Source organism: Artibeus jamaicensis, unplaced genomic scaffold (genome assembly GCF_021234435.1).
Source record: "Artibeus jamaicensis isolate MK-2021 breed Jamaican fruit bat unplaced genomic scaffold, CSHL_Jam_final contig_1132, whole genome shotgun sequence".
In the NCBI taxonomy this organism is placed as follows: domain Eukaryota; kingdom Metazoa; phylum Chordata; class Mammalia; order Chiroptera; family Phyllostomidae; genus Artibeus; species Artibeus jamaicensis.
Window position 1 is genome coordinate 8,312,363 of NW_026521221.1, and position 25,507 is coordinate 8,337,869.

A 25,507-nucleotide genomic window follows, 5' to 3' on the forward strand; every position below is an offset into this window, starting at 1 on the left:
TAGATGAAAAAGGAAGAAGTTAAACCATCTCTATTTGCAGGTGACATGATCTTATATTTAGACAATTCTAAGGAGTAAAAAAAAGCCTATTAGAGCTAATAAATAAGGTCAGCAAGACTATATGCTATAAGATCAACATAAAAGTTATATTTCTTTATAATAGCAATGAATAATCCAAAAGTAAAATTAAGAAAATTAATTTAATTTACAATAGCATCAAAGAAAATACTTAAGAATTTAATTAAAGACATTCAAGGTTTGTGCATTGTTGAAAGAAATTAAAGAAGACCTAAATAAATAGAAAGACATCACATGTTCATGAATCAGAAGATTTTCAATTGTTAAAATGGCAATACCCCCAAAATTCATCTATAGATTTAATCACCATTGAAATTCCAGCTGTCTTCTTTGCACAATTTGAAAAGCTAGTCTTTTAAAAAAATTTTTCAATAGTCTTTATTTATTTTTCTTTTTAAAAAAAAATTTATTTATTTTTCAAGTACATTTTTTGTCTATTTCTCCCATCCCTTGAAAAGCTAGTCTTAATATTGACATGGAAATTCAATAGCTAATACAATCTGGAAAATGAAGAACAAATTTGGAGGACTCATACTTCCTGATTTCAAAGCTTACTATAAAGCTACAGAAATCAAGACAATATGGTATCAGCAAAATGACAGACGAGTAGATCAATGAAACAGAATCAGAGTCCAGAAATAACCCTCACATTTACCGCTAATGGATTTTCAACAAGGGCCTCAGGACAACTCAGTGCAGACAGGAACAGCGTTTGCAACAAATGGCGCTGAAACAACTGGACATCCATGTGCAGAAGAATGAAGTCAAACCTATACCTCACATCACTTACAAAAGTTAACTCAAAATGGATCAAAGACCCAAATGTAAGACTAAAACTATAGGTGTAAATCTTCATGACCTTGAATTAGGAAGTGGTTTCTTAAATATGACAACAAAAGCACAAGCAACAGAAGAAAATATGGAGAACTTGGGTATCATCAAAGTAAAAAACTTCTGTGCTTCAAAGGATATCATCAACAAAGAAAAGGACAACCCACAGACAGAGAAAAGCTCTGCAAATCATGCATCAGATCTGGGATTTCTATGTAGAATATATAAAGAACTCTTACAATGTAACAATAAAAAGACAAATACCTCAATTAAAATGGTCAAAAAATTTGAATAGACACGTAAAATGTCATGTACCTCTAAAGAAGATATGTGAAAGGCCAATAAGTATGTGAAATGATTCTTAACATCATGAGTCACTAGAGAGACGCATAGGAGATACCACTTCATACTCTCTAGGTAATTATAATTAAAAAGACAGCCAATGACAAGTATGGCAAAGGTGGAGAAACTGGAACCCCCACACAGTGCTGACAGGAGTGCAAAATGGTGCAGCTGCTTTGGGAAACAGTCTGGTTCTCAGGATGCTGGGACCCCTGAGCAGCCTCGAGACTGCACCCCTGGAAGTCTGTCCCCCTGTGTCTGGCACTTCAGGACCGTCCTCAAGGCCTGTAGGATGGTGTCCTGGCTGTTCCGAACATTGTAATCACTGAGTCGCAGCAGGCGGTCAAAGTCTTCCTCCTTGTAGGTCATGTTGAACAGGGCGTAGGGTGAGGTGGCCCCGGTGAGGTCCACTTGGCCAGCTGGTAGCTCTGCAGGGCTGCGCTGGACACCTGCTCAGGGGAGGGAGGAGGTTAGGAGCAGCACCCAGAGGCCTCCTCAGCTGGGTAGAACTAAACCCCTGTGCACAGGGGTGGGGTCTCCCCACTGAAGGGGCTCCTTGCTTCTCTCCCAGCCCTCTATGTCCTTTGCCCAGAAACATACATGTGGAGAGTAGGATACTACTTTGAGATATAAAGAGTTTGCTGCTCCACATTTCCTCACAGTGTTCCACTTCTCCCACCACTCAGGTAACCTCATTTATCTATGGCACCTTCAGGGGCAAGCTGGAAGCAGCCAGAATGACAAAGTCAATAGGCTAGTGAATGAATTCTTACCAATGATGAAAACAAGAGACCGAAAACCACAGGACTCTTGCTTTGCAAAAACCAGTCTTTGCTGATAGAAGAACAGAATTCCAAGATATATATTGACCATGCTAGGAGTAAAGCTGGAAGATTGGGAGTTATGGTGGGAGGGAGAAAATGAGGAATAATGCAAAAAGGCAGAAATTTGGTTTTCCCACCAAAAGGAGAGAAAAGTCTGACCAGTTGGTGGAAAGCAAGGATTAAAAGAAATGTAAGAAGGGTTTAGATTTCAGGGGTCCCAGAAAGAGTCTCAGCTCCCTGAGAAAGGACCCTGGTCTGGGCCGGGGTAGGATGACAGAGGCCAGGTGAACACCCCTGGTGTGGGGGACTCTGAGAGAGTGGGCCCGGGCCTCGCACCCTGGCTGTCTAGCCTGGAGAGCGCTCATGAAGCCCTCTAGCCACCTGGTACCTGGGCAGCAGTGGAGGTGGCTGCAGATGGCGACAATGCAGGCTGCGTCTAGATGCAAGGGTCCTTCAAACTCCACCCCATGAAGCAAGAAAGCTGAGTGGCCCAGGTGTAGCTAGGGGAATTTGGGGGTGGGTGGGTAAAGGAGCCTGGGGTCATGACAGAGAGCACAGCAGCATGAAGACTTTGCAAACTGGGGGCCCCTGCAAATATGCGGGCATTAGGCGTCTGCAACAGACACCATGACACTATTTTGTCCAAAATTGGTGGGGAAGACTAACCTTAAGACTCTCCTCACCCTCTGCTAGCCACAGGGGTCTGGGGAGGGCCCAGGGCAGTGCCAAGAGGGGCCAGGCTGCCACGGTGTTCTGGAGGAAGGGGCTGCTTTACCTGGGGCCGAGTGGTCCTTGAAGGAGGCATTGACCAACGGGAAGTGCAGCAGGACAGGGGCATCGGGGCAGGTGGGGTCAGAGAAGAGGTGGCACTCCTTGGGCTGGCATTGGTCCTGTGGGCCAGGCTCCACGTGGGGGAACGGCAGCCCTCGGCCTCGGCAGTACACCTCAGTCTGCTGCAGCGTCTGGTGGGGGAGAGGGCGCCGGAGAGAAGCGCTACTTCCTGGCCATCCCAGGTCAGTGCTCTAGAAAATGCTGAGCACTGTGTCAACACAGCCCAGTGTCAACACAGCCCAGGTCCTGTCTGTGGCCCAGTTCAGCTTAGAGGGCAGCAAAGGATGCCACACTGTTCAGTTAAAGTCTTCAGGTTGGGTACCCACCTCACACCCCCCATCTGGGATTGCTGTTGCTGGATTACTCAAGTCCCAGAGCCTAGAGGACCTCAGTGGGGAACACTTCTGTATCATGGCCCTTCTCCCATACGTCCCTAGAGTCTCTAGGGAAGCTCTGGTGGGACAAATACAGACAGGCCAGGGGCTCCTCCCAGCTCTTATCAGCTGTTCCCCTGGGCCTCCAGCATCTCCACAGCCCTTTCCAATCAAGGACCCTGGCAGGAGCATGTGGGTCAGAGTCTGTCACCTCTCCCTCCCCTTGGGGACACAGGTGGTCTGGGCCAGTGGCCCAGTGGCCCTGTTGCTTGCTCCTGGAGCTCAGCCTGGCTAAGTAACCAGAAGTACCTCAAAAGGCGAGGATAGGCTGTAGTCGAAGGAGAGTATGAGGTCCAGCCTGCGGCCTGGCCGGAACATAGAGGGAGAGCTGGTGTTCAGGAAGTAGCCGGCATCCACCAGGCAGAGGTGGGGCTCCTGTGGGGTCAGCTGGCCAGGGCTGGAGTCCAGCTGGCTGTCTGATGGGGGGCAGAGATGGCTAGGGGCAGCCCCTCCACCACAGATCACCCACACACAGTGCCCCCCCCCCGCCTTCATATAGCATTTGCCTCCACGCCCCTTTGTACCTCTGGTGTCACTCCTGCATGCATGTGACACACGCGCTTCCCAAGACCTGCTCCAGGCCACACCCCAGTATTGAATGCTATGACCTTCAAGGCCTCTGCCAGTCCCAGCCATGGACCATTTCCACCCAGGAGTCTAACCCCGTTACGCAAGGATATACGGCAGTGGCTCTTACCCGCCCAGGTAGAGAAATCTTTCTGGTCAAAGTAGTCCTGGTGCAGCTGCAGGCCCTGGAGGAAGTTGGAGCTGTTCTGGGAGAGTGGCCTGCCTGTCAGAAAGCCCTTCAATGCCCGGGTCAGCGCTGTCCCAGGCTGCAGCCACAAGTCCTCCAGCCACGAGGAGGTCCTCAAGGAGGCAGGGGCGTCCTCTGGGCTCAGAGAAACAGACCTTGGTCCAGTGAGGGGCCTGGAGATGCCTGGTCCTGCCCCCCTCTGACAGCCCCCACCCCCTGCATCTGAAGGGGAAGTGGCCTCATCCTAGGCTTCCCTTGCTGCCTACCTTTCCTTTCTAGGTTCCTGATCTTGTCCTTGATTTGCTGCTTCCAGGATTCACTAGAGCTGGTGAGGTCATACCAGGCGTCCAGCAAGTTTAGGGAGAACACATTGCTCCAGATACCTGAAGGCCAAGCCCCCATGAAAGGTCAGCCTCCGGCCTCAACACCCCGTTCCTCTTGCTTAGAAGCCAGTGATCCCCACTCTCGGCGCAGGTGGAAAATGGGAGGTACAGCAGGCGGCCTCTGAAATGCCTGCTTCCTACAGCCCAGTGCCAGCCCTCACCCAGGGGCTCTGCCAGACCTGAGCACTGTACAGGAGTCACGCTGGTCAGACAGGCCTGGCACGAGCCTGGCCAGGGCCCTCAGAGTGACCACCTCTCACCTTCCAGGAAGCAGATGCGGGGCTCAGGCAGCCTGTTCATCAGCTGTCCCATGAAGAACTCAGAGCCGAAGAGCTCAGTAGGGACAAAGGCTCCGTACTTCAGGAATCCTACCTCATAGGGGGAGAACTCGACCCATTCTAAGGGGCAGGAGGGAGAGGTGGGAACGAGAGAAGAATGGGCATGGGAAGCCCCGGCTCTGATAGGAGCCAAAGATTCTGCCCCCAGCAGGCCTCAGCCTCCTGCCTGCCTGGCTGACTCCTGGGCTGACCACTCCCTCCCCTCCCCACCCCTTGACTACATCCCACCACCACCCCACCACCCCCAGCACCATCACCACCACCCCACCCCACCCACCTCCAGGACAGCGAGCTCCAGGGGCTGGCTCATCAGCCCACCAGGACCACCGCCCTTCCATCTATGCAGCAGTTTCCTGTCTGAATTTTCTAGGGACCCACAGGGTGCAGATCAGGTGTGCATATATGTTATATGTGTGTGTCCGTGTGTGCACATCTGCATGTACACTGACACGTGTCTGCTGGGGGGTGGAGTGGACAGGACTGAGGACTGTACCCTTGAAGTCGAGTGTCTCCAGATTGTTATCTTTGACGTTGAGGCTCAAGTAGAGGGGCAGAGGGTTCTGGCCCCGCTCCAGCGCAGCTCTCTGTCCTGACAGCTTCTGGTCCATCACCTGGGGGGAGGGGCATGGGGCCTCAGTGAGGTGAGGAGCGCCCTTGAGACAAGGGGCTCCATCAGGACAGAAGTGGGGGGAGACACAAGCTGGGGGTGAAGAGGCAGGTCCCCCTTAGGATTTGGGGGGTGTGGGTGGCTGTACACTTTCAGTGACCCCTCCTGCCTCACTGTTCACAAGGACTAGTGTCAACAGTGACACCCCACCCCTGCATCCTGTGGTTCCAGTCTCCCCATCTTTAGGGGCTGAAGGGTGCAGTGAATGCACCCGACGCACAGATCCACAGGTGCAGACGAACTGCTTCCTAGAAAGGACACAGGAATTCCCTCTTAGTCTGGAAGTTGAACTGACAGGAAGGCGAGGAGGGACATTGTGGGGAGGGATGGGAGATGGCTTGAGCTGAGAGGCAGGGGCCACGAGGTTGGAGAAGCACTGGAGGTGGAATCAGTACAGCCCGGCCTGGGTGGATGTGGGGCCTGCCACAGCTTCCGGTGCAGGGTGAAACTCCTGCAAAACCTTCTCAAAGATAGAAAGGCCACACAGATTTCACAGTCAGTCTTAATTAATTTAGGGTTAAAGGGTAGCAGTGGTTAGAGGAACAAGGAGAGGAGACCCCTGGTGCAGACCAGGGGAGCGGGGGAGCACATGGGAAATGTTCTCTGGGAGTAGTCAGGACAAAACATCTTATTCGATGTCATCGACTTTTACCTAAAGAGCCAGTGAGGAGCTCATCTACAAGGGAATTCGGACCTTCGTATGTTTTCCAGATAATTGTAAGAGTGAGGAAAATAAGTTGTTCTTTTAAGCTGGGGAATTTCTCCCAAAAGCATGTTTCTTACTACAAGTAGGAACTGTATATCGAATATGCAAGCTACCTGTATTAGCAGCTGTGCCCATTTAAAAGCCAGTTAAGATACAGCATAGCAATTTTACCTCAATACTAAATAAATAAATAATAAATGAAAAATACAAAAGGAATTCCCTTTAGCAGACGCGAGCTCGGCCAGGGGGTGGGGCTGCCCCTTGTAGGCTCACCTAAACGCAGGTCGGGTTTCAGCCCCTCCCAGATGCCCCCCCCCCCCCACACACACCCTCGCCTCCCCCTCAGCACTCCTTTGCCTTCTGTTTTTAACTTTCCCTCCAACAACCCTCTGGGCTCTGGCTGCGGTGGCGAGGAACGGGGCTCACCTCCTGGGGAGTTCTAGGGGCACAGAAAGTTCTCGTTCTATCCTGGACCAGAGCTGTAAACAGGGTTCATCTCAAGCACCAGCAAGGTGGTGGCTGCCTGGAGCCCCACCTTGGGAGGGATTTTTCTGCCACAGGCCCTGGACTGTGTCCCACGGAGCAGAGCCTGTACCACGAATGTGCCTTCCCTCTTTTAGGCTCTCTGCGCTAGAAGGCGCCTCCCTCAGGAGCTAGACCTGGGGGGTTCCCAAACTGCTGTATCAGCCCTTGTCCTCAGATTTACTTGGAAAGTATGTCAAATACACAGATTACTGGGTTTGTTCTGAGAATCAGCAGAGGCCACCTAGGAATCTGCCTTTTTGAAATCTCCCCAGGTGATTCCGAGGACCGGCCAGGTGTGTGCCCCAGGTTTCTAGCCCAGTCCATCCAGTGAGGACTGCCCCTCTCACTGCGGCAAAGCCTCAGCCCACCGGTGAACCTCCTCTTCCCTGTCAGCCCTCTGTCACTCCATGAGCACACTCGTGTCAACCAGTCATCCTCTCCCCCACTTCTTCGGTGACACCCAGTGTGACCTGAGTTAAAGGGAACCCACAGGGGAACCTCCCCTCCCCCATCTCACGCTGCAGGCCCAGAGGGTTGGTCCTGCCTGCACGTCAGTCCTGTGGGTGTGGATGCGAGTGTGTATTGAGAAACAAGGGGCTTGATTAGTATCTGCGTTTCCCATTCTCAAAATTCTTTCAGTTGGGAATCCTGTTTGCCTGGTTATGACATGTATAATGAGAGCAAATGCATCCTTTTACCGCAGATGCTCAATTTCTGCCCTGGGGAAAGGCTTGGAAAAGGCTCGGCGCAGCCCTCCATGGACTGAGACGGGCTTCTGTCCCTTTAACCTGACCAGGAAGTGGCGGCAGGCTCCGACCTCCAGCCCCAGCCCACCCCTTTCCCTTATGAGGACCCCTAAGCCAGCAGAGGGCACTCTGATGGGTTCCCGCCCAGCAAGGGTCCTGCTCAAGGGTCTCGCCTGAAGTGAGGGAGCCCGGGGGTCGTGTTGGCGGCTCCTCAATGTGGGCAGGGAGCCCTACAGGGTGGGACTAATGAGTGTGTAAAGCCTTCTGTCCAAAATTAAAGAAAACGATGTAAGACCTCAACTCAGGAAAAGATAAGAGAAAAATGAGTTTCTCCTTGTATGGTGAGCAGCTTCTAAGCATTTCAGTGCTTGCCAGCAAAAAGCTTCCAGTTAAAAGTTAAGAGACAAAAAGCTTCCAAGAGATAGTTTGAGAAGCACTGATTGTAACTAGTGTATTTTACCATTTTTTTTTTACAAAAACTGAAGCAATTATTATAGAGGTGAACTAATAAAGTTGTTTTGAGTGAAATTCAAGGTATAATAATTCTCTGGTAATTCTTAATGCTAATGAATTGTAATTTGTTACATGGCACTATATTTTCTGGCATTTGAAAAGGACTTTTGGTATCACAGATTAGTATAATGCAGAGATACTTATTTTTATCTAGAGACAAATTTAAAATCAATGCTAAATTTGTCTAGAGAATTATTTAAAATAATGGATGCTAGCTTTAAGAGATAAAGCATCAAAACAAAGGAAAAAGAAACAATGTGTGAGAAGCTCTCCTGCCTGGGAAGGCATTTTTAAAGCCAAGCGGGAGCTCACTGTAAAGAATACATTATCATTCAGTGACATTGCAAGAATCCTTATCATGGTGAACAGAACAAAATGAAGTTTGTCTTTTTGAAAAAGGATCATAATAAACTGAGTCATTGCTGGAGGACCAGATGGTAATTAAATTAAAGTCTTCTTTATGGCCTGGGGTCAAGCCGCATCTTCCAGCCCCTACACAGGGACCCGTTAACAAGCTGCTCCAGCTTTACGGTGACTGACTGGTACCACCAGCCAGAAAAGTCAGTTAATAAAACTAATGTCCTCAAAGGGAACATGGACTTAAACAGCAGATGCAAAGAACATATAGGATATATTCATAAAATAAACAATATTTCAAGTAATTATGTTGGTTTTGTAAATTCAGTGCCATTTCAATGAAAATCCCAGTAACATTTACCATGAAATTTGACCAGCTGATTCTATCATGTGTACAGAAGAGCAAGGAGCCAAAAATAGTCCAGATCATTCTGAAAAGCACCCAGGGGCAGAGGGGGATGAAGGTGCCCTGTCCGGTGCTGAGATATATTATAAAGGTAGAGTAACCAGCCAGTGCGGTGTGGGCACAGGGGTAGAGTACTGGTCCCACGGGACTGGACCAGGAGCTCAGGGAGAGGCGGCGGCTCCCGGAAAGCTGGCCTGCCACCGAAGTGGTAGGGCGGATCAGTGGAGAAAAAACAGCCAATAAGCGATATTGGGGAAGTTTGCTATCGACATGCAAAAAAATAAAACTAGATCCCGATTCATATAATACCTGAAGACTAACTCTGGGCAAATTAGAGGTCTAATTGTGAAAGATAAATCTTTAAAACTTTTATACAAATATGTAGGAAGATATTTTATAACTTTAGGAGGGAAAAAGATTTCTTAAGACCCTAAAAGCACAAACCGTGAAGGAAAAGAATGATACATTGAATTGTATTAAAATTATGCATTAAAATCTATTAGAACTGATAAAGGATTAATATACAAAATATATAAAGATTCCTATAGGATTTCCACCAAGATGGAGGTGTAGGTGGAAACATTGTGCCTCTCCCAGAACCAAATTTAAAAACAACAAAATTTTAGCAACAAAAATGCAGCCAAACCACAGAAAATTGAACTATATCGAAGTCTGACAACAACAAACCCTTCAGCCAAACCGATAAACCAGAGAAGGAGCGAGCAATAAGATGGACCAGGCAGGCCCCAGTGGTGGGAAGCAGCAGAGGGGACTGCTATTGTCCCTCTCTGACCCCTCCCCACATACAGCATCACAAACCAGCGACCTGGGTGGCCCTGCCCTGGTGAACACCTAAGGCTTTGCTCCTCATACATAACAGGTGCAAACAGAGCAAAACATTATGGCTCAGGAAGAACTCAAAGCCCCAGAGCCAATAACTCTAAGTGATGAAGAAATAGCCAAACTTTCAGATGCACAGTTCAAAACACTGGTGATCAGGATGCTCACAGAACTGGTTGATTTTAGTCACAAATTAGAAGAACATATGAAGGCTAAACTAATTGAAATGAAGGAAAATGTACAGGAAACCAACAGTAATGGAAAGGAAACTGGGACTCAAATCAATGAAGTGGACCAGAAAGAAGAAAAAAATGACCAAACAGAAAAGGATGAAGAAACAAGAATTCAGAAAAATGAGGAGAGGCTTAGGAACCTCCAGGACATCTTTAAATGCTCCAACATCCGAATTATAGGGGCACCAGAAGGGGAAGAGAAAGAGCAAGTGGAAAACTTATTTGAACAAATAATAAAGGAGAATTTCCCCAATCTGGCAAAGGCAATAGACTTCCAGGAAATCCAGGAAGCTCAGAGAGTCCCAAAGAAGTTAGACCCAAGAAGGAACACACCAAGGCACATCATAATTACATTAGCCAAGATTAAACTGAAGGAGAGAATCCTAGAAGCAGCAAGAGATAAGGGGACAGTCACCTACAAAGGAGTTCCCATCAGACTGTCATGTGATTTCTCAAAAGAGACCTTACAGGCAAGAAGGGGCTGGAAAGAGGTATTCCAAGTCATGAAAACCAAAGACCTACAACCAAGATTGCTCTGTCCAGTGAAGCTTTCATTTAGAATGAAAGGACAGATAAAGTGCTTCTCAGATAAAATCAAATTCAAGGAGTTCATCATCACCAAGCCCTTATTATATGAAATGTTACAGGAACTTATCTAAGAAAAAGAAGATAAAAAAGATGAACGGTGAAAGGACAGCAAACTCAGTTATTAAGAACCACACCTAAAACAAAAGCAAACTAAGAGGACAGCTAGATCAAGGGTGAACCATAGAAATGAAGATCACATGGAGGGTTAGCAACAGGGGAGTGGGAGAAGGAGAAGGGGGGAGAAGGTACAGAAAATAAGTAGCATAGACGGTAGGTAGAAAATAGATAGAGGGGAGGGCAAGAATAGTAGGGGAAATATAGAATCTAAAGAACTTGAGACACGTGGTCATAAACTAAAGGGGGGGATGGTGGGGGAGGGAGTGTGCAGGGTGAAGAGGAATGAAGGGGGGAAATAGAACAACTGTAATGGCATAATCAATAAAATATATTTTAAAAAGATTCCTATAAAATGATATAAAAAGATGAATTAAATAGAAAAATGTAGAAGAATTTGAGTAGGTAATCCACAAAAGGGGAAGTCTCTATGGCAAATATATTTGAAAATATGATCAATCTCACTAAAAACTGAGATGAAAAATTACAATGAAATTTCATTTCCCACCCATAAAATAAACAAAAATTTAAAAACCTGAAGAGTGTGTAGAGTGTGTATTACAGGTGGTGGGAGTGTGAACTGATACAACCCTTTGGGAGAACAACTTGACAACAGCTAGGAAAGTGGGGGGTACACACGCCCAGTGGCCTAACGAGAGCACTACTGGGCGCACAACTTCAAGGCACAGAGAATCTCTAACACGTGCGCATTGGGAGACTTGTACAAAACCATTTGTGTAAATAATGTATTTTTCTTAAGGATATATATTTTTAATAAAAGTACACATAGTAAAGGTATATATAATAATATATATAAGCCCTGGCTGGTGTAGCTCAGTGGACTGAGCACAGGCTTGTGAAGCAAAGGGTGTCCAGTTCGGTTCCCAGTCAGGGCACATGCCTGGGTTGTGGGCCAGGTCCCCAGTAGGGGGTGTGTGAGAGGCAACCACACACTGATGTTTTTCTCCCCTCTTTTTCTCTTCCCTTTCCCCTCTTTCTAAAAGTAAATAAATAAAATCTTTATAAAAATAAAGTATATAAGAAAGGTATATAAAATACATGTTATGTAATTATATATTATATAATATAATAAAGCATACAGATTGCAGACATGCGTGTGATCATAAACCTAAACTCAGAATAGTGGTTGCCTCTGGGGTGGGAGGGAAATGGGAGGGGGAGGGGTCCACTGGGGGCTTTACCTCTTTCTGTTACATTTCACTTCTTAGGCTGGTTGGTAAGCTCCTGAATATTCATCACATTATTCTTTATGCTTACACATTTTCTTATGTCTGAGGATTGTCATAATACTTAATAATATTAAGATTTTTTAAACAAATATTTTTAAATTAATAAATAAAAAAATAAGAATGGCTGGTAACGTCCAAGTAGCATTGTGTCTGCCAGCAAGAACAAAATATTTAAAAAAAATTCAGCCCTGGTTCGGTGTGACTCAGTGGATTAAGTGCCGGCCTAAGAACCAAAAGGTTGCTGGTTCGGTTCCCAGTTAGGGCACATGCTTGGGTTGCAGGCCAGGTCCCCAGCTGGGGGCATGTGAGAGGCAACAAATCGATGTATCTCTTGCATATTGATGTTTCTCTCCCTCTCTTTCTTCCTCCCTTCCCCTTTTTCTAAAAATAAATATATAAAATCTTTTTAAAAATTAACATACCACAACATATACCATATTGATAAAAATCTTTAGCCACAATTTCTAAAAAATTTAAAGCAAATTCATTTTTGGTTGGTTTACATACTATGCATTCTTGGCCAAACTCTTGATACCCAAACACTCAAAGATAAGAAAGATAAGACTTTTTTCTCTACTAATATATTTGATAGTTTACTTTTTGTTAGGCATGTTAAATGGACTTTTTGTATTTCAGTTGTTTTAAATGCTTTAAAAGAAACTTTGTTCAGATAATCATATGTGGTAAAAGAATAGCGTAAAAAATCACTGATTTTAACAATTGTATCAGTTGTTGTAAGATTCAGTAGTTAATTTGCTAAGCTTTCCTTAAAGAAGCAATGCATTAAAAATTTATATGTTCAGTTTTGTCTTAATGGTGTTAGGATAATAGTAAAGGAATATACCAGCTAACACAGAACGCTTTTTCTACGCGAGGTACCACTGAGCGATCACACTGATGCTGCTACGTAAACACCAGTCTCATTCCTATTGTACAGATGAGCAAATGGAGGCACAGGGAGCTTAAATAATATGCCTGAGGACACGTTGCTAGTAAGAGGCATAGGGAATAGAACCCAGGGAATCTGGTACTGGAGTCCGTGCTTTTAACATCACCATGAAGATGAAGAGAAAGATATATCTCCTATTGCAGTATAAATAAAATGAAGACTGTTGGAGCAATCTGACTCAAATACATGCAAAAGCTCTGTCTGCTCAACTGACTTTGGTGTCGTCTGGTCCCTAGCTGTTGGGAGATCCACAAATTTCAGTTTCATGGCAATTTAAATGAAGAATAGCCTGACTCACACAGGTGGCATCCCAAATTTGGGCAGACACTGAAACACGGCGGTTCCCACATTATTTAACCAAGGGGCCAGGACTCTAACCCTGCAGAAAATGAGCATGCGCGCCAGCTGGTTGCGAGGGCGCTCCGGCACTCACGCTCCAGCCCACACACGCGGGTGACCCACCTGGCTGTGTAGCATGGACTCCAGCACGAGAGCCCACAGGTCCACAAAGGTTGTGGGCCGCCCCTGCTCCGCTCGCACCTCCAGCTCCCGGTGGTAGCTTGTCAGGCGCTCTAGGGAGAAGGCTTCCAACTTGCTCTTGGCCAGGTGCTCCCGGGCGTGTTGGATAGGTCCCTCAAGGTCTGTCTGTGACCACTCAGGGTTCCCATATAGTTGGGCCATTGTCCTGGAGAACAAAGGGACAGTACAATAGGATCCTGAGGCCCAGCATGGGTCACTGCAACTCCGCCCTCCCACCCTCCACTTCTCCCAAAGCGTTGCTCCTGCAGCCAGAGCCACGCCTGTCTGGAAAATGTCTCAGGGCTTTCTCTCCTAGATCAGCGCTGTCCAATATAAGTATATGTGAATAACTATGTGATTTAAAATTCCCTAGTAACCACACTTTTAAAAAGTAAAAAGAGACAACATTAATCTTAAAAATTTTTAAGAGTAAAAATTAATTTTAATATTTAATTTAACATACTCCCAAATTATTTCAATATGTAATTAATATAAAAAATTAAGATACATTTATATTTTTCCAAACCTACTCTTCAAAATTATTGTGTATTTTATACTTATAACACATCTCAATTTGGACTAGGCACATTTCAAGTGGCCAATAACCACACGGCTAGCAGCTGCTGCTCGGTACAGCACCGCGCTCCACCCCACTCACGTCCCACAGGTCTGTCCTGCAGCCCTTTGGGACTGCTTGTCAACAGCTGTCACCTAAACTCCTCTGAGAAATGACTTCTCTTTTCCTCCTTTAAAGTCGCATTTCAGTAAGACTCAGAGGAATGTATCTCTTAACAGGGAGAAGTTCCAGCTCATTATGGGCAGGGTGGGGTGTAGGGAGGTAATTTTGTCTTTGGGTATAATAGCACCTCTTGATCTCAGTTTCCTCATCTGTACTATAGGGATTATAAGGGAAACTGCCCTAGAGAGTTTTGTGAGTATTAAATGAGTTAATAACAAGTAAAGAAAAAAGAGCTATCAATTTGGAGCTTGAGGAAAATGTCAGACCCATTAAGTGTTTTACTTGGGCTGTTCCACTCCAGTCCTGTGGAGGATGTACTATTGTTACCCCCGTTTTGGAGATGAGTCAACTGAGAATCAGAGGAAATAAGTTGGTGGAGAGCGCCCAGCCAGGAAGTGGTGTTGGAGAGACTCAGACCCGACGCCTTCTGAATCAGCTGCACACAGTGAACATCCTGTAATGCCCCACTCACGGCAGGACCTCTGTAATGTCCATTTCCTCCCTTTTGAGAAAACTGCTTGGCATCCATCAGATCTTACTGCTCACACCTACTCATCTTCCCCATATAGAGGGTCCCTCTAACCTCTACCCCACTCTCTTCTGGGGCCTGGTCACCCTCTGCTGCTCCAGGCCCCAGGTCTCTCACCATGTAGCTCCCGAGATGCCGCTGAAGTAGGTCACACAGTCCAGGAGTCCCAGCTTTTTCAGAGCCAGCAGATGGCCATATAGAGAGGTCATGGCCCGGGCACCCCCTCCCGTGGCCATGATGCCCACGACGGGGACCTGGACCACACAAAGACACAGGCTGGCCTAACAAGGGCAGGGATAGAGCTGCCTCCTGCCTCCAGGAAAGGGACCTGATCAGGACCGTGGTCAAGGCCCGATCGAGTCAGAACTACAGGCAGTGCCCAGACCCTCCCCAGGAAGTGACCACGCTCAGACATGGACAGAGCTCCAAAGGGAGTGAGAAGAATCTCAGGGCTTACCCACACCCCATATCTCCTCCCACATCCCCACTCCCAAGTCTCTGCTGACTGCAGTGTCTCAAGAGGGCATAGGAATCAGGTAGTCCCTTAAGGGCCAGTCCGAGATACCTGCAGCCCCAACCCCCTGTATTCCCCAAACCTCATCTTCCTGTAGGTCTCTGTCCAACTGTAAGGCCTCCTTCAGGGCCTTGGCCACCACCTGCTTCCTCCTGCTCAGGAAAGCTTTCTCCTCTGCACATAGATCGAAGTCCAGGCGCACGGCCAGGTCCTTAGGGCTGGGCAGCAGAGGATCCGAGGGTAAGGAGGCACCTGCAGAGCTCAGCCACTGGTTGGCCAAGCCCACAAGAGCTGCCAAATAACCTCCCTGCTCCCAACCCCCGCACTCTTTCCACAGCGCTCTCCTGCCCCACAACCACCCCTCACCATCCCCAACAGATATGAATGTCCCTTACCAGCTCTCAGCCTTGAGCTGTAGCCTCACTCCTGGGGCCTGAAACCAAAGCAAGAAACCTTGCTCAGAAGGTCCTAGACCCTGAAGGGGATGTGAGTACCCACTGGGGGTCTCGGGCTCCCCCATCTTCATTCTCACTTGCACGTCCCATTCAGTCGAGGCCACTCACCTCTGTCGCAGGAACATCAATGGCCAGCTCCTTCCCCACAGTCACCCGCCTTAGAGGCACAGCGACGTGCCCAGTTGAGCTGTCTGAGTTCCAGCCATCGCTTTTGGAGCTCTGAAGGGAAATATGCCTTCATTCACTCAGCAAATCCGTACTGAGCATCTAAACAGTGATCCAGGCAGACCTTCCCTCATGATACAAAAATAATTACAACAGTCATAATTATTAAAATTATAATAATTCTGATTACAAAAATAATAGCTACTATTTATTTAGTGTAACAATAGCTAATATTTAGTTATTGTTTTAAGTTGTATATGAATTTACAAATAATTTATAAAGAAACAGGTAAAGAACTGTTGTTAATAAGTGTAAAGGAAATGAGTAGTGTGATAAGACAGAGAAACCAGAGGAGGGATGTGTGGGGCCTATTTAAGACGAGGCATCAAGGAGGGCGCCTCTGATGAGGAGCCATTTGAGCTGATATCTAAAATAGGAGGAGGAGGAGGAAGAGGAGGAGGAGCAGGCAGTCTTGGAAGGGCCAGAGGAGGACAGGAAAGCGCTCGGCATGCTGGGAAAGCAAGAAGAGACAAGTTATGGCTGGAGCATCATAAATGAGGGGGGACGTGGATCAAAATGAGGCAGTGGACGTGGGCAGGGGCCAGGCTGTGCAGCATCTGTAGGCATCGACATAAGATTTCATTCTACGAGAATCACTGGAGAAGCCATTGAAGGTTTTAAGCAGAGACAGACATGGTGTTATAGCCCCACACTCTCTGCAGGCTCTGAGGGTCCTCCCGTCTGCCAAGGGCATGTGCCTAACTCAGGGAGGTTGACAAGGCCACAGGGGACTGGTTTGGTGGGAGGCAGGCTGGGAGGGGCCTGCAGCAGCTGGAGCTGGCCAAGGCTGGGGTGGCGGGAGAGCTCCAGGGTCAAGACCCAAAGACCTACCTTTAGGCGCCCACTCAGCTCTGCCTCCTGAGCTGCCAAGTAGTGAAAGCGGAAGGCAGAGGCTGCACCCAGGGTAGATGTCTGTGTGTCCTCATATGACCCTTTCAGAACCAGCTCCAGCTCCAGGTTGTCCTGATCTAGGGAGAGAGGTGGAAGGTTAACATAAGGGGAGCAAGAGACCCCACAGGGACCCAGAACCCCTGCCTGGACGGGTTGGAGGCCCTGGTGCCTGGACCATGCCCAAGAGGATTCTGGAGAGTCCCCCGCCCCAGCCTGCCAGCTCTCCAACCCCGTGGGACTCCCACCTCCTGTGACATGCCCTCCCCCAGGTTAGGGGGACCCTCCTGTCCAGAGGAGACCTATTGGCCTTCTGTGAGCAAGCAGGAAGTGGCAAGCTCTGTCCTGCTGCTCACCTGCCCTGTACTGGTTTCCCAGCCACCCTCATGTAACCCTCCCCGCCACATTCCAGGCAGAAGTCAGACCTGGTTCTGAGCAGGTCTCACCTGAGACCAGGACTGTGCTCTCCATGCTCTCCACACGGACATCCAGGCATGACAGCTCCCGGGCCTGAGGCAGATCATATCATGGGCAGGGGGCTCTGCTGGGGAAGCTGAGGTCCCCTCAACCTCATCCTCTGAGCCCCGAGGTCCCATATTCACCACACACAGAACAGAAAGTGGGGTCCAGAGTGGGCCTGGGTGCAGAAACCCCTCACCCCACCTCCACTGAGCTGCATCTGCTAAGCCAGGCATCCCAGAAAAGCCAGGAGAGCCCTGTCTCACCCACCTCAGAGCTTGCCTAGATTTGTCAAACTTCTGGAATCTCTGCAGGCCCCCGGCTGTCAGGTATGGGTTTTTCTTCTCTAGATTTCTCTACAGCCTCAACCTGGAGGATGCATTCATTCTACTACAACTGCTCCCAAAGAGTATTATACAAACCACTGGTCTACAGGATATCAGAATGGATCAGAGCAGCCCTCCACATTTTAGAAACTAGAGTACCACGTACCTCCTGGTTGTCTCCCACTGAACCGACTTGCCAAGTGGGCCTGCTGCATTCTCTCTGGAATGCTTGCCAGCTGATAGCTGCAGCCTACTCAGCTCTTGCTATTGACCCCGCCCTATAGAACTGCCGAGTTCATCAACATACCCCTGGTCTCCATCACCTCAGATAAGAGGCAGCTGCCATCAGTATGACTATTTTAATGTGCACAGGCATACCTTGAAGATATTACACATTGCCTTCCAGACCACCACAATAAAGTGAGTATCACAGTAAAGTGGGTTGTAATCTTTCTGCTGACAGGAAGTCTTGCCTTTAATTTGTAAAAAATGCAAGTGCAATAAAGTGAAGCCTAATAAAGTGAGGTATTGCCTGCATTTGCAGACATAATACTAGTCCATCAAACAGGCCCTCGCAGGACCCTGAGCTGGTGCCTCCTTCAATTAGGGGCTCTAGGCACCTTATTCGCCTCATGCCAGGCCTGGCCCTGCTCCCGGGTCAGCTTACTTGTCGGGGGATGACACTTTGAGTAAAAAACTTCTAATGTATCTCTGACCACCGTGCGTCCACTCCTACCCGCTGCAGCTTTGTGACCTTGCTGTGTTTTAGGAGAGCTGACCAGGACTCTCCACTGTCTCAAGGAAGAGCTGACTGACCCCCAACCATATCTCTGGGAAGCCCACCACCCTGGAAACTCCCTCTGAGCCTCATATTAACAACCTGAGACAGGCCTGGCCTGTACGACTCTGGCTTCCTCTTCCAGGGCTAAAAACTGTGAGTTCATCACAGGTGACCAAACGCATCATACAGACTTGGGCCAGACCCTTCTTGCAGCATAGCCTCAGCCTCCCCTCTCTTCATGTTCCCTTTAGCCCCAGGCCCCTCCAAGTCCCTTGCCTCTGACCACCTTCCTAGGTGACCACCTAGCTAAAAGGCCAGGGGTGGTCTTACCCTAAAGCCCTGTCCTTGCTTTATCCTTTCTGGCCCACTCCCACCTCAGCTCCCCCTCACGAGCTCAAGGAAGATAATGGTTACCACAAGGACGTTGTTGGTGATGAGGTCTTCTGGGCATTCTGACCTGGAAAAATCAAACCATCCACAGTCTGGCCTTGCAAAGGCAAAAGCTCTCCTACCCCCTTGTAGCCGAGGCTCCACCCATGTGGGGCTCCCTGGATGACACTGAGGGTTCTCTAAGTCCTGAATTCCATTCAGGGCACAGAGAGATGCTTCTGAAGAGTGAAGGGTGAGCAGGGCAGAGAAAACATTGACCTCCTCTCCTCATTTCTCTGAAAGGATCCCCACCTCCCAGACTGGCAGGAGTGGGGAGATGAGGGACAGGAAACCTGGGCTGGATGGACCAGTGGGAAGATCTAGGTCAGTGACATTTCCCTAAATAACGCCTGGGTCCTTAGACACTCCCTGGGCTGTGCGGGACTACTCACGTTTTTTCCATCAGGAACTCCACATCCAGTTCCTCCTGTCCCTGAAATCAGAGATGAGCAAGTCGTTAACCTTCGTGTAAGTCTTTGGAGCTGACGAAGTTCTTTTACAGTCATTATTTCATCATCTCAAGTCTCCAAGGGAGGCAAGGTCTTACAGTTCTTCCCATTTTACAGATGAGGAAATTGAGGCTTTAGGGAAAGGTGGGCTGCCTGCCCAGGTTACCACAGCTAGTAAGTCTGCAGAGACCAGGTCTGTGAGGGAGATGAGGAGCGCAAGCCCAAAGAGGCTTGAGGATGCCCAGGGCCCATTTCATCTTCCTCTGGAGGGGGATCTGACCCCAGAACTCTGGCCTCCCCCACCCCAGCCTTCACCTGCTGGAGAAAGAACACAGAGACCATCATAAAGCAGGCCCTGGGCACAGGGGAGGGTAGAGGCAGTGAGCAGGAGTGATGAAGCCACAAATGCCCGAAGGGTTAGTTACACTGAGCTGTGTTTTGAGGACATTAGGAAGTTCTCCACCACCCACAACTTCCTCCCACAGACAGTAAAGTTTCTCCACGGAATGATTCAGTTCTGTAACAGTCAAGTTAAGCCATTGCCTTTCCTATTAAAATGTAAATATCTCTGGGAGGGGTTTGCATCTCTGTATGAATGAGTTCAACTCAGCAGCATCTGAAAAGTTGGAAGAAACTGGGAAACCTCCTTGGCCTGGATCTGTGGGGACTCCTGAGGCACCTGGGGACCCAGGGAGAAGGTCTTCCGGAGCAGCTTGCCAGGGAGGACTTCTGCGATGTCGTAGAGAAACCTGAAGCAAAGATCATCCTCTGTGACTGAGTCCTCATCGTAGACGCTCAGCTCCAGAACATTCTAGGGACCCGAGAACAACAACTTAGCGTGTTATTTACTCAAAGCTGTAGCCCTCCTCTGTTGAGTCCTCACTCGATAATCAGAGCCAGAAAAGATTATTATGCCTTCACACTTCGCACTCAAAAATAAAAATAACAGTAAAACTTACAAGCAGTAAAAGAAAACCCAGGAAAGCTCCTAATTTCCCCCTGCTAATTTTGATTTTTATAAAAAATAAAATTCTACCAAAGAATTCTCCCTCCCACCACACCCCTGCTTTGCTGGCTCCCTGAGGCACTGTGTGTACCAGGCGCTGTACTAGGGGTGTATTATCTCGTTTAACCCCACAACAAGCCAAATCAGGACGGGATTTTTACTGTCTCCATGCCATAGAGGGGCGCAGAGAGGACCAGCCGCTTGCTGGAGGCCCACAGACAGCTGGGTTCATGTGTTCTCGGGCACATAGTACATCCAGATTGGGGTACGGAGACACCCACTCTTCACTTTCTAGAAGCCCTGGAGGATACTGTGCTCCACCCAAGAACCCTTCCTCTGCAAGGTACAGCCTGTCCTCAGGTGGGTGGCCTGACCCTTACTGCCACGTCCACTGCCGCGTCCACTGTTGGATCCCTCTCTCCGTGACAAGGTCCTGAGAGGGGGTGTAAGACTTCAAGGAAGCAGTTTCCAACCTGGTAGACGTGGCATGGAAGGCCTTGCAATACCTATTGTGATTGTGCTTGCTTTAGAGATCATGACCTTTTTGCTTTAATCATTATGAATACCCTGGCAGTGATTCAGATAGTGTGCCTGGACCTTTCCCGGCTCAATAAACAGAATAATAATATCATACTAGAACGTCAGGGAATATAGGCACAAGGAAACAATCAGAACAATCTGAGAATTCAAGCTTAATCAATAACAATCATTAGAAAAACACCCAAGATAAAATAGAATACTCTAGGAAATCAGGAGATAATCTCACTACTTTCTTAGAAGGAATTAAAGTACAAAACATGTTTATAAAAAGAACTCCTAGAGAAACTTAAAAGAAGTACCCTTGAAAGCCCCCTGCTACATAGGAACAGCCCCTCCTTTACCTTGAATAGGAATATATATCAACTAGACAGGCAAAGTAATAACAAAAGCTAGTTAGTTATTACAAACTGAACAGTCACTAGGGAGTCAGAATTTATGGTACACTGAAAAAACATTTTAAGCAAAAAGGGTAGATAGCTAAGTTAGACATCACAAGGGTCTTATAATAAATCTCCTATTTTCTCTACTCAGTCTAGCGTATCCTTATGCCCTATACCAAATTCTGAGAAACTTTGGTATACAATAAAATATTTTTAACTGTCTGATTAATGGCTCTCCTAGTTAAAATAATTTTTAACTGAATCTATGAGAACTTTTGTACTTTTACTGATTGTCTTTGTACTGATTTTTTCTGCTTAAATGATCATGTTATACTGCAAATATTAATCACTACCTGAAATGAGAATTATAAAAACCTGCTTGTACTTGCAATAAACGGAACAGAGCTTCGCTGTCCTTTGAGGCGTGTTGTCGTCTGTTACCCAGCGCCGACGCCTTGCCCTCACCTGTGGGACCCCCTGACCCGCTGCGGCTGGACCGCGGCACCTTACCTTGACCCGAGTCTGGATTAGGAAACTGAAGGTCTCATTCCATACAGGATGGCTAGAGTTGGTGATGGTTTTGGTCTTAAACTTTATTCCAGGTGCAGTTGGCAGCTGTAAAACCACATAGGGGTCTGCCTCGCTCACTGCCAATGTCAAGAGAACCATTGTGAGAGAGAATTCCTCATACCCCTCTCCAGGGACTTACCAGATTCCTACCAAGACCCCGGAGGCCACAGTTGCGGCCAAGCCCAGCCCAGTCCCAAGGCACTTGTCTGGGCCTTTCCCATAGGACCCAGTCATCCCCGTAGCCCTGAACCCCAGGAGACAGTTACTCACACACGTCAGCCCAGCCCAGGCCCCGTGCCTCCAGGACCCTCACGGTGAGCCGCCAGCAGGCAGAGGCCTTCCCCTGGAGAGAAATAGACCAGTGAGTCTCTCCTGCTCGCTCGTGAGCTCCACCAATCAGAGCCCAGGCTTCTCCCGAGATGCTTGGTGATGCCGCCAGGTGCCCTGGGGCCAAACAGCCTTTGCACACCCCTGACCTGGGCACAGTGGTTCTGGGCTGCAGCAGTCAGGGAACAGCTGATCACTTTGTGGCGGGGCTGGCTGGGGGGCGGGGGGTGGAATCTGTGGGACTCACTCCCCTTCAGAAACAGGATTGCACAGTGTAGTGGAGAAAGCAGGGAACTGAGGGCTAAGAACAGGTCAGTTTGGTGTCAGCCGCCCCAGCCCCCCAGAGCTCCTGAGGAGGGCAGCCCTTTGGTAAAGCGTGTGAACCTGCTGCCATCATCACCCTGTCCTCTGCACAGGAAGTGGACACATGACTCCAGGGAGGCTGGGCCTCAGGGAGCCCAGTGGTCTGTGATAGCCACAGGTATTCACCCTCTCTTGGGTGGAAATTTAGAAACTCCAAGAGCACCAGGCATTACTGTGAGCAGTGGGTGAAAGGTCACTGGGAATTAAGATGCTGGTGAGATCACAGCAGCCCACAGACAAGCTCAGTGAGGAGAAGGAAGAAACCGAGTAGACAGAAGCTGGGAGGGGCAGAGACGATGAGCAAAAGAAGGTGGCAGGAGGAAGAGCAGGGGCAGGTACGGGGCGGCTGAGGCTTGCTGAGGACAGGGCACTAGGAGTGTGTCCCAAAACTCCTAGAATGAGGTACTTGGCACTGCTGGGGTCAAGGTCTCTGTTCTTCCTGAGCTTGGCTGTGTGGCTTTCTCTGGGTGCCCCACACACGTGTCTTAGAATAAGCCCCTGTGGTCTGAGGCAGAGGCGGCACCATGCTCGCGAGGTGGACACTCGTTGTGGTGAAGTTGGGGGACAGTGTGTGAGGAAACCAAGACTGCCCCCTACCTTCACTCCCCCAGGACCTGTTTCAGTTTGGTGCTTGTGATCAAGACGTGTCTCTTCGCACCACAACCCGGTCTCTGCTCTGCGCAGAAGCTCCTTACCAGGGGCTGGCTCGGTGTCCATGGACGTAACTCTCCACCCGCCACAGAGAACCTCACAGGACAACGGGGCATAGCAAATACCTCAGGTATCGCGCCCTGCCCTCACCCTTCTCCCCTGGGTCCCTGCATTGTCCCTCTCCAGTGGCTCCATGCCGAGTGTCCTTATCATTCCTGTCATATTTCTGGCAGAGCACATGTAACCCCCCGTTAGGTAGACTTGTTTCTCCCTTCGTGGGGATCCACTCCAGTGGCACCAGCAACACGTCAGCTCTTAAGCCTGAGCTCGACACTGGCAGGGATTTAACGAGTGTTTATACACCTGGCTCCACTTCCCCCCTGCATCCAGCTTCCATCACTGCACACACAGAGAGGGGGCTGGCTGGGAGTCTGAGGTCCTGCGGGGGTTGTGCTTCAATGCCCACTTCAGAACGGAGCAGGGTGGGCAGAGGCAGCCCTCCCTCCAAAGCCTCTCAAAGCTACTAAGAAGTGCCCCCAAATGCTCAGTTTCCAATCCGGTCTCATTGCCCAATTTGAGCATTATTATCTCCAGTCACCAAGAGCCTCTCAACCTCAGGAAGCCCCCATTCCCTGGCAGGATATTTTTTCCCAGGACAAAACCCTGTTTCTCTTTACCGCTAAGCCCATCATTACATACGCTAAGCATATTACATTTACGAACTTGGTTTATCCTCCCAACAACCTCATAGGATAGTATTCTCATTTCCTCTCATTTTGCGATGAGAGAATTGAGGCTCAGAATGGTTACCTTGCCCTCAGCCTCAGAGTTAGTAGGTGACATCGTTAGGTTCCAACCCAGGTCTTTGGGACCAGAGCTCACACCCTGAGCTATTCTACCTTCCCAGGAGTTTGATTCTTTGTAAAACCATGCAAATTTTCCCCACTGATATCTAGACACTAGAATTTTATAGATTTGTTTTAGCTAAACATGATTATTGAACTAACAGGTTAACTAACAGCATTCTTTTTCCTCCTGAGGGCACCGGAGCTTCATTTTCCCTGCTGCAAGAATGTCTCACCTGAAATCCTGCCTTAATTAATGACCGACCCTGGATGCTCATGGAGTTCTCCAGCAGGGAGCCCCAGCCCAGCTGCCTGCGGGATCCTGGGAGTGCCTCCCTGCAGATAGTTCCAGCCGCCATCTCTCCCCCAGTACAGGGACCCCGGGACCCACTCTATCCTCCTCCACATGGAGAGGATCATGGGGGATGTGTTTCAAAGAAGTCCCCAGACCAAGGTCCAGAGCATCTGTGACCTTGGTGCCTTCAGCAGAAAGAGAAAATACCCCTGCTGGGACCGAGTGATCCACAGTGGGGCCGGGAGGAGGTAGAGAGGAGTGGAGGCTGCATTGCAGCACAGCCTCGGGGCCCTGCCCCTCCTAAGTCAGGCCGAGCACAGCAGGCTCAACCAAAGCAAGTCCCAGATGCCCAGCCTGCCCTGCCAGCCAAGCTCCTGCTGCCAGAGCAGGCTCCAGTCTTCCATTCCAGCAGGGAAGACCCTGGGTGAGGGCACAGCTGAGGCTCGCCTTGAAGGCTGGGCACCAGGAGCCTGGTCTCCGGAACTCAGCCAGTTCCAGGAACAGCGGTGGGAGTCAAGGTGCTTCCCAGGTGCGAGGGCAAACTTGGGCTCCCAGGGACACTGCAATGTCACCCTGCAGTGGAGGGGTTCCTCTCTATTATCCTCAGGGTTCCCTGGTATCTGGCCTGCCCCAGGGTACGTCTTCTCCAGGAGCACCAACCTGGAACAGCCTGTCTGGACCCAACTCAGGCCTGGATCTCAGGGCCAAGGCTCAGAAGCTGGGTAAGGTTTGCAAATAAGGTATACGGCTCAGGATCATGACCTCAGCATGCTTAGTCCCTTTCCTGGCCACCAACTGGAGTTCCAGAGGAGACCTGAGGAGCCAGTTGCTCTAGCCTTGGTCTCTGGCAGAGAAGGAGAAATCTGGGCTGAGGGGAAGCACCTGGCAAAGTTGGGGTGAGCAGTTTGTAAGCTTCCTTGGCCTGATCACTCTTGGGCACAGTACAAAATTGTCAGCGGAGGGGGATTTGGGTCGGCAGAGCTTTGAGAATCCAGGGTGATTGCTGGGCTCCAGCCAGTTCCAGGAAGTCCCCTGCCTGCAGTGGTGGGCTCTGGGCCTGGGGGCCTCCTTCTGTGACCTACAGCCACTGTGTTCCTTTGGGGGGGGAGGGGAAGGGTTACCTGAGGAAGGTGGCCAGCTGGTCCCCTAGGTGTCAGTCTCTCCATGCCAACTCTCTCAGCTCTGCTCCAGGCCGAACTCCTGCCAGGACGCCACCTCCCTGCCAGGCTCCCAGCAATGATTCCAGTGGGATGGGGCTGACTGTGAACCTGCCGCCTTCTGAGGTGTTGTGATCCTATAAATAGGTTGAGGCTCCACCCCCAGATCACTCCCTCAGCTCAGAACCTTCTTTCTTCCCCAAGAGGCTGGGTCAACCAGCATCTCCAGAATCCTCTGGCAGGGTTCCAGGACTGGCAGATGGAACACCAGTTGCAGATGTGGGGTGTCAAGACTGCAGCTACAGCGAGACACGGGGATGAGTCCCAGGAACGGTGGCAAGAACCCGCTCC

General features: G+C 49.1%; 1 protein-coding gene across 2 annotated transcripts; it reads right to left on the reverse strand.

The window, feature by feature from the left end:
- Positions 1–531: 531 nt before the first annotated feature.
- Positions 532–25,304, reverse strand: PLA2G4D (phospholipase A2 group IVD). 2 transcript variants are annotated; one of them, XM_053665912.1, is made up of 20 exons: positions 25,121–25,304; positions 21,789–21,861; positions 21,459–21,595; positions 19,702–19,833; positions 18,966–19,006; positions 18,559–18,601; positions 17,025–17,088; positions 16,522–16,658; positions 15,574–15,684; positions 15,406–15,443; positions 15,093–15,228; positions 14,614–14,750; positions 13,172–13,394; positions 5,309–5,426; positions 4,738–4,875; positions 4,361–4,477; positions 4,038–4,229; positions 3,590–3,645; positions 2,851–3,037; positions 532–1,700 (listed from the first exon to the last, which is right to left on the reverse strand). In XM_053665912.1, exons 1-20 carry the CDS (start codon positions 25,163–25,165, stop codon positions 1,447–1,449), a joined length of 2,379 nt encoding a protein of 792 aa, XP_053521887.1. In that variant the 5' UTR covers positions 25,166–25,304; the 3' UTR covers positions 532–1,446. The 2 variants fall into 2 exon arrangements, with proteins under 2 accessions (XP_053521887.1, XP_037017713.2); XM_037161818.2 differs by having other exon boundaries at positions 3,590–3,756.
- Between the last annotated feature and the right edge of the window lie 203 nt (positions 25,305–25,507).

Bases quoted from the DNA above. Each gene is read 5' to 3' on its own strand.
- PLA2G4D (XM_037161818.2), bottom strand. From the start codon at position 25,165: ATGGAGAGACTGACACCTAGGGGACCAGCTGGCCACCTTCCTCAG. The intron at 4,230-4,360 runs GTAGGCAGCAAG...CTCTGAGCCCAG, and splicing joins CAGGAACCTAGAAAGGAAAG to AGGACGCCCCTGCCTCCTTG. The intron at 3,757-4,037 runs GTAAGAGCCACT...GCCCCCCATCAG, and splicing joins AGATTTCTCTACCTGGGCGG to ACAGCCAGCTGGACTCCAGC.